The 14,915-nt window shown below is 36.8% G+C and overlaps 1 protein-coding gene across 5 annotated transcripts in view; it reads left to right on the top strand.

The window, feature by feature from the left end:
* The window catches only part of LOC127861997 (sucrase-isomaltase, intestinal-like), a 103,185-nt gene that overhangs the window by 12,807 nt on the left and 75,463 nt on the right, over positions 1-14,915 (top strand). For 4 of the 5 annotated variants that reach the window (XR_008040390.1, XR_008040389.1, XM_052400839.1 and 1 more), the window contains 9 exons: positions 5,040-5,188; positions 5,968-6,151; positions 7,706-7,802; positions 8,684-8,796; positions 9,157-9,282; positions 10,158-10,289; positions 11,470-11,616; positions 13,062-13,178; positions 13,528-13,657. Coding sequence is in view for 3 of the 5 variants with exons in the window: in XM_052400839.1 (XP_052256799.1) it covers positions 5,040-5,188; positions 5,968-6,151; positions 7,706-7,802; positions 8,684-8,796; positions 9,157-9,282; positions 10,158-10,289; positions 11,470-11,616; positions 13,062-13,178; positions 13,528-13,657 (1,195 nt within the window). In the remaining 2 variants the exon portion in view is untranslated. The remainder of the gene's footprint in view (positions 1-5,039; positions 5,189-5,967; positions 6,152-7,705; positions 7,803-8,683; positions 8,797-9,156; positions 9,283-10,157; positions 10,290-11,469; positions 11,617-13,061; positions 13,179-13,527; positions 13,658-14,915) is intronic. The other variant, XM_052400841.1, reaches the window with a different exon arrangement.

A 14,915-nucleotide genomic window follows, 5' to 3' on the forward strand; every position in this document is an offset into this window, starting at 1 on the left:
GTTTATGAAAGGTAAAGAGTTCAATGAATGAGATCAAGGATAGCGAATGTCTTTCTGTGCAGTTCTTAGCTGCATCACACGCAGTATGGGATTTTACATGGAGTTTTTGCGGCTTATTTTACATTATTACATATTGCTGGTCATAAACCTATAAATACAAAACAGAAAACCAAAAGAATAATGGAAGTGAAATTAAAACATATGAGCCAACCGGCCACACGCAAAGTATCCGTACATATTTTAAATATTTATACCCGCGTTCTTCGAACAATCCTGTTTTAGTGGTTTGTCGGGCATTGGTATTTGATTCGAGTATTAACAGTATCGAGAATCATGGCGCTCATGCTTAATACATTAGTCAATATGGTAAAATAATTATTGTTAAATTAATTAAAAATAATATTTATCATGGTATTGTTGAAAACACATTAGGAATCTATTATTGACATACCATAATTATATCGCTGGATATCTTCATTTAACATCTTTCTGGTCTAAAGAAAATTGCAGTTCACATAGTTCACACTATAGCGTCTTTATTATAAAACGATTATTTTACTGGCCGCGAACTCCGGTCAGAACATAAGGTATTTGTGAAGACCCAGCGATGACCTGTATATAAACTCTGACATTCACACACACTAACCGCGAACTGACGAAGGTGTAGAATCTACGCACAAATTGTATTGATGGGAAGAGTTGAGTAAAAAACTGTTCTATCTATCATGCCTTTTCATAAGAGATAAAAAATTTCATGCTGAACACGCAGTAAAACCGTGTAAGAAAGACGCGGCCATGTTTCCAATGTTCTGGTTGTATTCTCAAATCAGCCAATGGACTAAATGAAGTGTATTCATTCGTGGGTAGCCGCGGGCTTTTTTATGAATGTAACCTAAAGGTCACCTACAGTCAAAAGTGAAGTTAATCAGCTACGCCGTAAAAATAAGCCCCCTGATTGGGAGCAGCTTTTCTTATACGACTGTACACAGTTTTCCAGTACACAGTCCAACTATACTACTCATCCTTTTGTTGATGTCGGGTCTGAGAATTGGTTTGGTCATGGTGAATGTTCAACATTTCCATATCACTGTTTCCACTCCAGCATTTCACTTGAAACTTCAGACATATGTTTTGGGTCATTTAAGGAGGTCACTGACCAATTTCCATAACTCTGATCTTCAATATAACAGAATTATTCCCCTTATTGAACTAAGAAATTTCATGCTGATCTAGCCAGGAATTGCATGCCATTGGGGTCAAGGTCGAAGTTATTGATAATAGAAAAAAACGTGATTTTAGTTACTTATCATGATGAACTTGAATTGGATTGCTTTTGGGGTCAGTTGGGTCCAGGCCATTGTTATTAAAAATACAAAAAATAGTTTCCCTTTAACTATTGTCAGTTATTCTTCTTTATTTTGGATTGAGGTATTGTGCTGCGATTGTGTGTGTACGAACGTAGCTTAATTTATATTAATAATTTAATAATTGATTGATAAAAATTAAAAAATCAAGTTTCTTGACATAGGTAGGCTTCTTGATTTTATTTATAAATTTTCTGCTTTAATTTTGCATTTACCATATAACTACTATGGATAATTAATTTCAAATATGGGTTTATGGCAATTATATTAGGAGACTTACAGAAAATGTTCAATATACTGTTGAAGCTAGAGAAGTCTCAAGTGTGCTGCCTTGGTTCAGCTAGTGTTATTATGTTATGTTTTAGTCCATGGATCTAAGCTATCACTGTGATTAAACCTTTATTACATTTCCATTTTCAAAGAAAGAGCTGCATGATAAATTACTATTTGATTTCATTGTGTCTCAATCTACACCATTTGATAGCTCTTATGATTGTCACATCATCGGTCTTACATCAAAACAGATAACAGAGAGATACGATAAGAACGTAAACTGTGTCAATTTCAGTCTAAAAACTCTTTGATATCACTATGTTGAAGGTAAAGTGGAGATTCACATACAGCACTAGATTGTGTAATATCTGACAGGTGTTCATAAAATGTGCACTTGTTGAACTTACGATTACAAAGGCCTGCATTTAGCCTAGGTCGATATTTCTATTTGTGCGTGAGCCCAAGTAAGTTTATCCATGCAGGCATTTAGCCCAGATGGGTGTGTCCATGCATGCATTTAGCCTATGTGGGTGTGTCCATGCATGAATTGAGCCCAGGTGGGTTTGTCCTTGTGTGCATTGAGCTCAGATTGGTGTGTCCATGTAAGCATTTAGCCCAGGTGGGTGAGTCCATGCATGCATTGAGCCCAGGTGGGTTTGTCCTTGTGTGCATTGAGCTCAGATGGGTGTGTCCATGTATGCATTGAGCCCAGGTGGGTGTGTCCATGCATGAATTGAGCCCAGGTGGGTTTGTCCATACATGCATTGACTCCAGGTGGGTGTGTCCATGCATGCATTTAAATCATGTGGGTGTGTCCCTGCATGCATTGAGCCCAGGTGGGTTTGTCAATGCATGCATTAAGCACAGATGTGTTTGTCCATATATGCATTAGACCCAGGTGGTTGTGTCCATGCATGCATTGAACCCACGTGGGTTTGTCCATGCATGCATTGAGCCAAGGTGGGTATGTCCATGCATGTATTGAGCCCAGACTGGTATGTCCATGCGTGCATTAAGCCCAGGTGGATGTGTCCATGCAATGCATTAAGCCCAGGTGGGTGTGTCCATGCATGCATTGAGCCAGGTGGGTTTGTTCTTGTATGCATTGAGCCCAGGTGGGTTTTTCCTTACATGCATTGAGCCCATGTGGGTGTTCCCATGCATGAATTTAGCCCAGGTGGGTTTTTCCATTCATGTATTGTGCCCAGGTGGGTTTGTCCTTGTGTGCATTGAGCACAGGTGGGTTTGCCCTTGCATGCATTAAGCTCAGGTGGGTGTGCCCATGTATGAATTGAGCTCAGGTGGGTTTAACATTGCATGCATTTAGCTAAGGTAGGTGTGTCCATTCATCCATTGTGCTCAGGTGGGTTTGTCCTTATGTGCATTGAGCACAGGTGGGTTTGTCCTTGCATGCATTAAGCCCAGGTGGGTGTGCCCATGTATGCATTACCCTCAGGTGGGTTTAACTTTGCATGCATTTAGCCCAAGTAGGTGTTTCCATACATGCATTGATCCCAGGTGGGTATATCCTTGCATTCATTGTGCCCTGGTGGATGTATCCATGCATGCATTGAGCCCAGGTGGGTTTGTAAATGCATGCATTGAGTATGGTGGGTTTGTCCATACATGCATGACTCCAGGTGGGTGTGTCCATGCATGCATTTATATCATGTGGGTGTGTCCCTGCATGCATTGAGCCCAGGTGGGTTTGTCAATGCATGCATTAAGCGCAGATGGGTTTATCCATATATGCATTGGGCCCAGGTGGTTGTGTCCATGCATGCATTGAACCCAGGTGGGTTTGTCCATGCATGCATTGAGCCCAGGTGGGTATGTCCATGCATGTATTGAGTCCAGACTGGTATGTTCATGCGTGCATTAAACCCAGGTGGATGTGTCCATTCAATGCATTAAGCCCAGGTGGGTGTGTCCATGCATGCATTGAGCCCAGGTGGGTTTGTCCATACCTGCATTGAACCCAGGTGGGTTTGTCCATGCATGCATTAAGCCCAGGTGGGTATGTTTATGAGTGCATTGAGCCCAGGTGGGTGTGTACATGCATGTATTGAGCCCAGACTGGTATGTCCATGCTACATTAAGCCCAGGTGGATTTGTCCATGCAATGCATTAAGCCCAGGTGGGTGTGTCCATGCATGCATTGAGCCCAGGTGGATTTGTCCATACCTGCATTGAGCCCAGGTGGGTTGGTCCATGCATGCATTGTGCCCAGGTGGGTATGTTTATGCGTGCATTGAGCCCAGATGGGTTTGTCTATATATGCATTGAGCTAAGGTGGGTTTGTCCATGTTTGCATTAAGCCCAGGTTGGTATATCCATGCATGCATTGAGCCCAGTTGAGTTTCTTGATGCATGAATTGAGCCCAGGTGTGTTTGTCCATGAGTGCATTGAGCCCAGGTGGGTCTGTCCATGCATGCATTGAGCCCAGTTAGGTTTGTCCATGGATGAATTGAGACTAGGTGGGTTTGTCTATGTGTTCATTGAGCCCGGAGGGTTTGTCCATGTGTGCATTCATATTCATATGGATGATTTTGAATCTTTAACCACTTGTTTAATTTTATATATAGACTTGCGTAGCCAGGCACAATGTATAATCAAACTATGCCCCAGTTGTCAAAAGTAGCCCTAATGCGGTCGTCTCGTATTATACCACTAATCTTCCGTTTCTCAGATGAGCCATTTAGGATACACAGGGTTGTCTTGTTTGTATTTTGTTTAGTGATATGTTCATCAGAACCAGTTTCCTTGACTGGGTCTTTGAAGGGACCTTGGCACTTTTTGGTAAATTGACAAAATTGAAAAAAATGTTTCAGATTTGTAAATTTTCATTGTAGTTAAGATTTTTGCGAGGAAACAATAACGCTGAACATTTTCCATGCTCTAAAATATCCACTATTTGTATCTTTTGAGAATTTTAAAACAGTTACCATAAATGTATAAAGCGTTCAAATGCGTTTCAATTCAATTATATTGAATAATTTAGAAAGTTATGATGTTATTGTTTTATTTTGTGACATAATGAGAACTGTTTATTTAATGTATAAAATACACCTTTCAATGCATGAGCATGGATGGCTTAGTGGTGTAAATGCTAGACTTTTAATCCTAGGGTAAGTGGTTTGAGTCCAGTTGAGGATTACTTTTTTTATTCCTTTACTTTTATTAGTGTTTTACTGTAGCTATTGACTTTAAAAGTTTACATTTATCAAGTTTAAAACCATTAATGACAAACTTCAATACATACCAAAATCTGTGAAAAGGTCCCTTTAAAGAATGTAATGCATCCAGAATCAATGCTGTATTCCAACTTATACTTTCATACAGATATTTTCATTCTTAGTGGTATATATTGCGCTGTTAAAAATATGTCTTTTTTGTTTCAGTTTGATGACCCTGTTTTCCATCGCTATAAGGTGCCTCTAGATTTGAATTTACCAACTGTGAAAGGGGATAACACCAAATACAGATTTAAAATCACCAACAATGAAACATTTGCATTCCAAATCATCAGAAAGTCAACTGATAAAGTTTTGTAAGTATGCATATTTTTTCCTCCCTAAAAGTATAAGACCTTAAAGCGAATATATAAACATAACTCTGGTACACTGTTGGGTAATTCTCATTATTCTATTCAGATCGGTTCATACCACACATTATAACAGTCTGGATCATAATTAATGAGACATGGACGACTTGCTAAGTATTGGTACATGCAGTTAAAAGGATGGTTATCTCTACTGTAACGAGTTCTAGCCGTTAAGAATCATTTCATAAAAATTTGTTCTTTACAAAAGTTTGCTTGTGAAAGAGTAGACCTGTTCTTATAGAATTGACGACAAATAATGTTCAGATTGCAATAGAGAAGTGAATATGATATAGACCTAGCAATCAGAAGGTCCCAGGCTTGCCCCTTCCAGAGAGTATTCTTGTAAATTTTACTTAAGACATCAAGTACTGGTTCTACCAAAGAAATGAGCTCAATACTATCTTAGTAAGAAAAAGGCATTTGATGCAAGTAAGCTGAAAGAACAAGGTTGTAACTTATTCCCTTCTTCTTGATTATGACATAGATTGTCAATTGAATATACTGCTGGTAACTCTTTTCATGGAATTGTTATTGTCATGTCAAATACAAAATGCATGGTCCACTGACTATGCTGTCAGTAATTCTTGAATTGTTTAATATGTCATGCCTGGTCCACAGAACTTGCTACCTTTGTCAACAGAACATGCTGTCAGTAATGTTGTTTATGTCAAATACAGCATGCATAGTCCATTCATTTTACAATATAATGCATTGCCCATTTTCAGATGGGACACAGGGGTTGGTGGACTGGTTCTTTCAGATCAGTTCCTGCAAATCAGTACCAGTCTACCGAGTGAGAACGTCTATGGGTTTGGGGAAAACATGCATACGACCTTCAGACATAACCTCAACTACAAGACATGGCCAATGTTTGCACGAGACCAGCCACCCAGTCATGACGCGGACTTTGTATGTTAAACATATTTCTATGACTTATTAGCATATAGTGCTTTGGAAGCTTTTAAAATACTGTTATACCTGTCACTTTATAAGATTTGTCTGTCTACTTTTTCATGTATTGATTTCTTTTCATTAATCTCTTGCCATGACATAGTAAATATGGTGTCAGCCTAGCGACAAAGGCGACAGTTCAGTCCCTACTTTGGGAGCGTTCCTCAGATCTCCTCCAGAGTGTATGGACGTATACAATGTATAGATAATTATCTCTCAAACCTCAAGGGTCAGCGTTTTGATATTTGGTGCTTAATATGGTATGGTTGTTCTCTGCTATTAAATGTGTTCAAATATGACCTTGGCATCAAAATTGGCCCTTCCCTAGAAATGACTTGTCTTCCTTAGATTTGTATAGTGATAATCTCTGAAACTGCAAGGTCTCAAGGCTCAGAGGTTTGTTATTTTGCAAGTAACGGCTTATAATGGTCTTGTGCTGAGTTCATCTAATTCATGCCACTGGTGTTAAAATTTTCCATGACCCAGAGGTTAAATCATTTGTTGAGACTTACATAAATATCAATAACTTAAGTAACTTGATTTCAGTAATTCAATTTAAGCTTACCTGAGCACAAAGTGTTTATTGGGAGATTTGAGGGTACCATGTTGTCTGTTGTCCATTGTCAAAGTTGTTTAAGTTGTTCAGTCTGTGGCATATGTAGGTCAACAGAGCTAAAAATAGATTTAAAATCTGAAAACAAATCTTTGAAACTCAAGAGTCAGGGTTTAATATTTAGTGTGAAAAATTGTTTGTTGGTCCTTTTCAAAAATTGTTCAAATAAATCCCCTGGGATCAAAATTTGTTGCAGCCTAGGGGTAACTTGTTTCTTTATGTATATAGTAAACATCTTATCATATGAAACCACGTGGCCTTTAGGCATGGTATCTGTAATGTATCATTATATAAGGGTACTCTACTTATTTATATTGTTAAAATCATACCCCTGGAGTCAAAATTGGCCATTTTTCTGTAAAAATTTGTAAAATTCCCCTCAGAAACGCCAAAGAACAAAATGTAAGTGTTTGTTGAGTTTTTCCCAAAAGGCTATATGGGCATGGAGCAGTTAAATAAAGAAAGAGTGCGGTTTATGCAAAACAGGGGCAAATAATAGAACGAAATCAGGGATGGGTGGGGTGGTGGAGAATGAATCACATTAGCGGCACTTTGGGGGAAGAAAATCACAAAGAAACACACTAAATTGTTATTAGAGTATTTAACAATTTTTATGTCCTCCAGTCTTTACTGTTGGACATATTGTTTTTGCCCTGTCAGTTTGTTGGTTTGCGTCAAACTTTAACAAAAGTTAAGGAGGAGGATTTCTGTATTGTTGTCCCCAATTTCTCCTCAACTGCCAAACCGGTCAAGGGATTGATGATGATTGTCAATGTCAGCAGTTATTTATTGATCATTTCATTGTGTTTCTTGCCTTTTTGGTTGAATGTCTGAAAACAAAATTGTCTTAAATATTGTAAAAGGTACTATTTCCTATATTTTTCTTGCACATTTTTCAGCAAGAAGCCAACCTTTATGGAGTACATCCATTCTACATGTGCATGGAAGAAGGCGGGTATTCCCATGGTGTTTTCCTACTCAACAGTAATGCCATGGGTAAGTTTCAGATATTTGCATCGTTGTTTCTATGTGTTTCTTGTTTGTAGTAATTGCTGTTGTTATTTTTGTATGCCCCCGCACCGAATGATTGAGGGTATATTGTTTTTGGCAGTCTGTCTGTCATTCATTCATTCATATTCATTCATTCATTTATTGTATGTGTGTGTCCCAAAACTTTAAGCTTGGTCATAACTTTTGCAATATTGAAGATAGCAACTTGATATTTGGCATACATGTGTATCTCATGGAGCTGAGTGGTAAAAGGTCAAGGTCATCCTTCTAGGTCAAAGTTCAAATATATGGCCTCAAAGCCGCGCATTAGCAGGCATTGTGTTTCTGACAAACACATCTCTTGTTTGTACAATTCTTTTGACTGTAGCAACCTTTTTTTCCATATAATCTTCATCTTAATTTATAATCTTCATTTAATAAACAAAACATTTTAGAGGTTTTCTTTTTAAGGCTGTTCACAGAATTTATTGCCATTAGAAATTACTTGGCAATTTAATACAATTATAGACTTTGAATATGGTCTGAAATTCAAAGGTAGAAGGACAAATGAGCCGAGATGCAGCCGAGGTCAATATGTTTTTTTCTGCCAGTGAAAATCAGATCTTATTACATGTGCTACTATAAATAGTATAAAAGTTGTGCAAAAATTCCTTGTCACATGACCAATTAACCTTGTGGGTCGAAAGCACCCTATACTGGGCCAAAAAGTTATATTCCTGGCAATAAATCTATTTCCTGAATTAGCACACAAGATTGTCAAAGAAAAAAAAACAATTGCAAACCAGCGCTTGCGCTGTGTTCTGTGTTTCCTTTATTGATGCCAATTCAAAGCATTGTCTATTTATTTATTTATTTATAAATGACAGATTACTCATTCACCCCCCTGCCCATGCTGACATACAGAACTATTGGAGGCATCCTTGATTTCTACATGTTCCTGGGGCCAGAACCAGAAAATGTCGTACAACAGTACACCGGGGTAGGGCAACGGTGATTTATTATTACATAACATTAATGTACATTATGTAATAGACAATAAAATAAATTGTATACTAATTAACAAAGATTACCTATATTTTGAAAGAATCACTATGTAACTTTTTACAGGAATTTAAAAAGCTTAAAATGCATGATAAACATCTCAATGTATTTCTCAAAATTGTTTCAATTAAATGTTACTACATGTATTAGATAAAGTATATTTGTTTGCTAAATAACGTACACATTACATGTTTCTTTTTGTAACTCTGCGAGCGATGTAGATAACATTTATCTTTTTGAAAAAACATGTATGGTCAAATAACTGACATGTTTTAAATATTGCATTCGCGAATTATAGTTAATAGGACGCCCCTTCATGCCACCATATTATGCCCTTGGGTTCCAATTGTGTCGCTATGGTTACAAGAATGTTGATGACATGGAGGCAGCTCTGAACAGGACCCTGCAGTATAAAATACCACTGGTAAGGGATGTCTGCACATTTTGTTATAATAAATGTGGTTGCCCCAGATGTTCACTTTGTCTTGTAACACCAAATTGTTTTGTGTTTGTTTTTAATTATACAATTTATTTTGGTTTCAGATTGCCAAAGCCATCCTAATACAATTTCCAGACTCTAAAACTTGTTACTGTAATTTTGTCAGAGATTGTTCTTGTTTTAATATATATGTATTAATATTTAATTTTCTGTTAAAATAAGACTTTTGTTTGGAAAACTTTTGAAAACGCTATTCAAGAACAGTTATCAATATCTTTTGAGTATTCATTCAGTGTGAGTCTCTTCCAGTTCAAAAGTTACAAAATAAACAAATTGAACATGAGTTAATATATTCCTACATACTCATATTTTTTAAGTAAAGAAGCTGACTGAGAATATTTCTAGGCTTTATTAAAGTAAACTTTTGATAATCTAAACCTGACAGAATGTTCATGACTTAACACGACTTTAATTTAGTTTCTTTCTTTATGTTACTTTTTTTGTTCTTTGTTCATGAAATGTCAGCACAAAATAGAAATGTTGTCAATTTGTCAATCTAAGTAATATTTGTAGGACTTGACATCTTCTACACAAATAATTTTTTTTATATATTTTAATATGACTTAATAACTTACTAAAGTAAAAAATATATAGAGGTAAAGGTAGCCTTGTGGAGTTGAATTGTTAATGTAAACAAGTTTTATTAACATATTTTGTTTTTGGTATGTATGACATTAAGTTTTATTGTATATGCATGCTACTAATTAAATGCTTGCTTGGGTCACTCTTGAAATCACAGTTAAACAAAGATAAACAAAGAAAATTCTGAAATAAATTAAACCATTATTCTTTAATATCAGGATATCCAGTATGGGGATATTGACCACTTTGATGCCAACATGGATTTCACACTTGATCATGTCAAGTTTGGGCGTCTGCCTCAATACTTCAGGGACCTTCAATCAAAAGGCATGAAAACTGTCATCATTTTGGTAGGTTACATACCACTATATCTTCCGGAAATACAGGTCCCTCAGATTTAATTGTAATTTGATCATGGCATATTGGATGTATACACACTATATGCTGTGTGCAAGTGCATAGGGCAAATATATTTGGCATCAAATATGAGCTCAGTTTGTGTTTTTTTTTTATGCCCCCGGATCGAATGATTGGTGGTATATTGTTTTTGGCCTGTCTGTCTGTCATTCTGTCATTCTGTTAAAGTTTTGCTATAACTTTTGAAATATTGAACATAGCAACTTGATATTTGGCATGCATGTGTATCTCATGGAGCTGCACATTTTTAGTGGTGAAAGGTCAAGGTCATCCTTCAAGGTCAAAGGTAAAAAAAAATCAAAGCGGCGCATTAGGGGGCATTGTGTTTCTGACAAACACATCTCTTGTTTTGGAAATGAAACATAAATGTGTGAGTGTATATTAAATGCCAATAAGTGTATTGAAATGGCAAATAGCTTGCATACTGTTTAATATGAATGGATGAAGAGTAACATAGAAAATAATAGTATGAGAAACTCTTGGAAACTGCACCCTTTTGATTTGTTTCTCCCTTACTGTTACCATAATGGTCAACGTATAAGATCTTTTGAAAATTATGATGTATAAGCAATCATTCACTCATAAGAATATGTGAAACTCTGGTCATTTAACAGCCTGTGCCTTTTATGATCACGGACCTTTTCTTGCAAATTTTATAATCTGTGTTGTACTAGATATCCCCTACATAACCTGATACTTGTAACAAGCAAAACTTACAAGGTTAATATTATGTTCTAATTTCACGTTTGTGCACTTGTTAGTTAATTTACTCATATTTTTGTTTGGACATGTGTGTCACAAGATAAATGATAAAATAGCCGAAAGTTATCGGATATTCTAGTGTCTATTTAACTCATTTCTAATATGACTGAAGTTGTCAATTGTTTGGCATAAAACTGCTAGATTTGTGTAACATCTTTATTTCATCTACAACACTTACACTCAACCCTTAAAATATTCATGATTTCGTTGTATTATGGTAGTGATATAATGTTACATTCATGCAAACATATCTATGTGAGGTGAATGTGGCAGGCATAACAACCAAACTGTCAATCATATTAACAGATGCCTCTCAGACATTTTACTGAACTATTTGATTTCGTTGTCAAGGACCCAGCTATCATCAGCAACGTGACTGGGTACCAACCGTACGTAAACCTAACAGCAGTCCGGGGCTCAGTCATGTGGCCTGAGGACCTGAACGTGGCGATAGAGGACAAAGACTCCACTGGCGCACTGTTAGGTTATGTAAGTCATGTAAGATAATTTATAGCCTTTTTAAACTGGTCCCATGTAGCCAGGATGGTATGTATATGTCGCTTCAGGTGAGCTGGGTCCCGGGCTTATCAATTATCTTAATTAAGATAAATTTGTATTAAGAATGAAGTTTTTTAACTTGTAAAATAAGATGATTATGTTCAGTATCATTCTGAAAGTGTGGGTAAAAGATAGAGATGAATAAACTTTCTAAAATTAAGAAATCAGAGATGTTGATGTTACGAATTTATGGTTTCACAATTAGTAATATAATTTTAATATGCCCTATAAATTTACAAATATGATTTGATGATGATAGGAATTCTCAGTCAATTATTTTATTTCAGCTTTTAATTTTTATTTTGCTTTGATGTATATGAACTCAAGTTATATATATTTCCACTTGCATTTATAACTGAAATCCCCTTTTTTTAAATCTGCCTTCCATAGTATTCCAAAATTTAGATCTGAGTATTGCTAACTGTTTAGCTCAACTGAGCACAACCTGATCATATGTTTACCTTATGTGAAATTTTATTAATAATAATAATTTTAAACATACATTGTGTTTTTATGGTTACTAAAATTAAATAATCAAAGGATGTAAATGATTACAGCAAATGTTGTCTGGCATAAAGGCATTGCTTTCTGCTTTCTTGTGTATGTCCTTTGTATAAAGGTAAGATAGGAAAACAGAATGTAGCAACATTGTAATTAAATGTTTTATAGTATGACTTTGTTAGTGTACAATCAAACATGGGACAGTGAAATATTTAACAGTTTATCATAGAATTGAAAAACATTAAACTGCTAAAAATATGTCTTTTGTTACTTTTTGTTGTGATTTTGAAAGTAGATTCTATAAATTATTAATGTTATAAAATATATATTTTAACGTAAACTTTTGTTTTCTTGTTTTTTATAATTCTCAGAGATGTCTAAATATGTCTAAATCAGTGGCTTAACGGATGCATTTAAATATGGACAGCTGACGTACCGTGATTTGTTATCACATAGAAGAACATTTGTAAGATGTTTTCAAAACGTGTGTTGGAAGCTGTCTAGAAACCAGTACTATTGTGACTGTGCAGGAATTAATGATATGATGTTTAAGCATTAAGTCTTGAAATGGCACCAGAACATACATGCCATGCTCTGGGAAAAAGTGTTGTCACAGATTAGCCTTTGCAGTCGGCACAGGCTAGTCAGGGACACAACTTTCGGCTTAAAATGGATCTTCATTAGAAGAGACTGCCTTTGAACAGAAAATTCCATTTATGTCAGAAGTGTCACCCAATATTAGCCAGTGTCAACTGCACAGCCTTATACAGAACGACACTTTATGTATTTGCATTAAGCCCTATTTTCCCAAAGTGAGGCTGAAATATATTCCTCAAGAGGTATATTAACCTTATTTAAGAATTCATTTAAACATAATTGTGTAGGTCTGGCCATCAGGAAAGTCTGTGTTCCCAGATTTCTTCAAAAAGGAAACACAAGAGGTGTGGACCAATCTGATTGTTCAACATCACAATCTGGTACCATTTGATGCCCTTTGGATAGTAAGTGCAGTTGCTTCCATGAGATTTTTTTGTATTTTTAAATGAGTTATTATTCAAATGCAATCAAAGCTTAATCATTTACATAAGATACTATGAAAGCAAGGTATTGTACTCCTAGTTCATTCCAACAAAATCCTTAGAGTATACTGAAGAAAAGATAAGTGTATTTGAAAGCAATAAAAAGAAAATCTGGACCTCTTGTTAGCATAATACTGTTTTATGATCACAGAAATATAACATTTTCATTTGCTTATAATAATGCCAATTACTGCCAGGAGGTATTCTTTTGGCTGAGAGAATATTTTAACTGCATCTAAATGTTTAAGTGACGCATGCCTTGCAATTGCAGGATATGAATGAGCCAGCAAACTTTGGTACCAATTTAGAAAGGCCCTGGAATTGGCCTGAAACTGCAAAGCCCTATTGGAGCTTGCATTGTCCTACCAACAGCAAACTTGAGGACCCTCCATATAGGACAAGTAAGTCTTGTGGTATCCATACATTGTCCTACCAACAGCAAATTGGAGGACCCCCAATATAGGGCACGTTAGTTTTGTGGTATCCATACATTGTCCTACCAACAGCAAACTGGAGGACCCCCCATGTAGGGCATGTAAGTCTTGTGGTATCCATACATTGTCCCACCAACAGCAAACTGGAGGACACCCCATGTAGGGCATGTAAGTCTTGTGGTATCCATGCATTGTCCTACCAACAGCAAAATGGAGGACACTCCATATAGGACAGCTCAGTATTGTGTAGTCCATACATTTTCCAACCAACAGCAAACTGGAGGACCCTCCATATAGGGCAAGTAAGTATTGTGTAGTCCATACTATTTCCAACCAACAGCAAACTGTAGGACCCTCCATATAGGGCTAGTAAGTATTGTGTAGTCCATACATTTTCCAACCAACAGCAAACTGGAGGACTGTCCATATAGGGCAAGTAAGTATTGTGTAGTCCATACATTTTTCAACCAACAGCAAACTGTAGGACCCTCCATATAGGGCTAGTAAGTATTGTGGAGTCCATACATTTTCCTGGACCCTCCATATAGGGCTAGTAAGTATTGTGGAGTCCATACATTTTCAAACCAACAGCAAACTGTAGGACCCTGCATATAGGACAAGTTAGTATTGTGGAGTCCATACATTTTCCAACCAACATCAAACTGATGGACCCTCCATAAAGCACAAGTTAGTCTTGTTGGGTCCATACATTGTCCAACCAACAGCAAACTGGAAGACCCTCCATATAGGACACGAAAGTCTTGTGGGGGAGTATATACATTGACCAATCAACAGTAAACTGGAGGACCCTCCATAAAGGTCAAGTAAGTCTTGTGGAGTCCATAACTTGTCCAACCATCAGTAAACTGGAGGACACTCCATGTAGGGCAAGTTAGTCTTGTTGGGTCCATACATTGACCAACCAACAGTAAACTGGGGGACCTTCCATATAGGACAAGTTAGTCTTGTTGGGTCCATACATTGACCAACCAACAGTAAACTGGGGGACCCTCCATATAGGACACGTTAGTCTTGTGTGGAGTCTATACATTGACCAACCAACAGCAAACTGAAGGACACTCCATGCAGGGCAGGTATGTCTTGTTGAACCAATAGTTTACTTGTGGACCCTCCATATAGGACAGGTAAGTTTTGTGGAGTCCTTACATTGTCCAACCAACAGTAAAGTTGTGGATCCTGCATATAGGACCAGTAAGTCTTGTGG

Source organism: Dreissena polymorpha, chromosome 16 (genome assembly GCF_020536995.1).
Source record: "Dreissena polymorpha isolate Duluth1 chromosome 16, UMN_Dpol_1.0, whole genome shotgun sequence".
Classification (NCBI taxonomy): Eukaryota; Metazoa; Mollusca; class Bivalvia; order Myida; family Dreissenidae; genus Dreissena; species Dreissena polymorpha.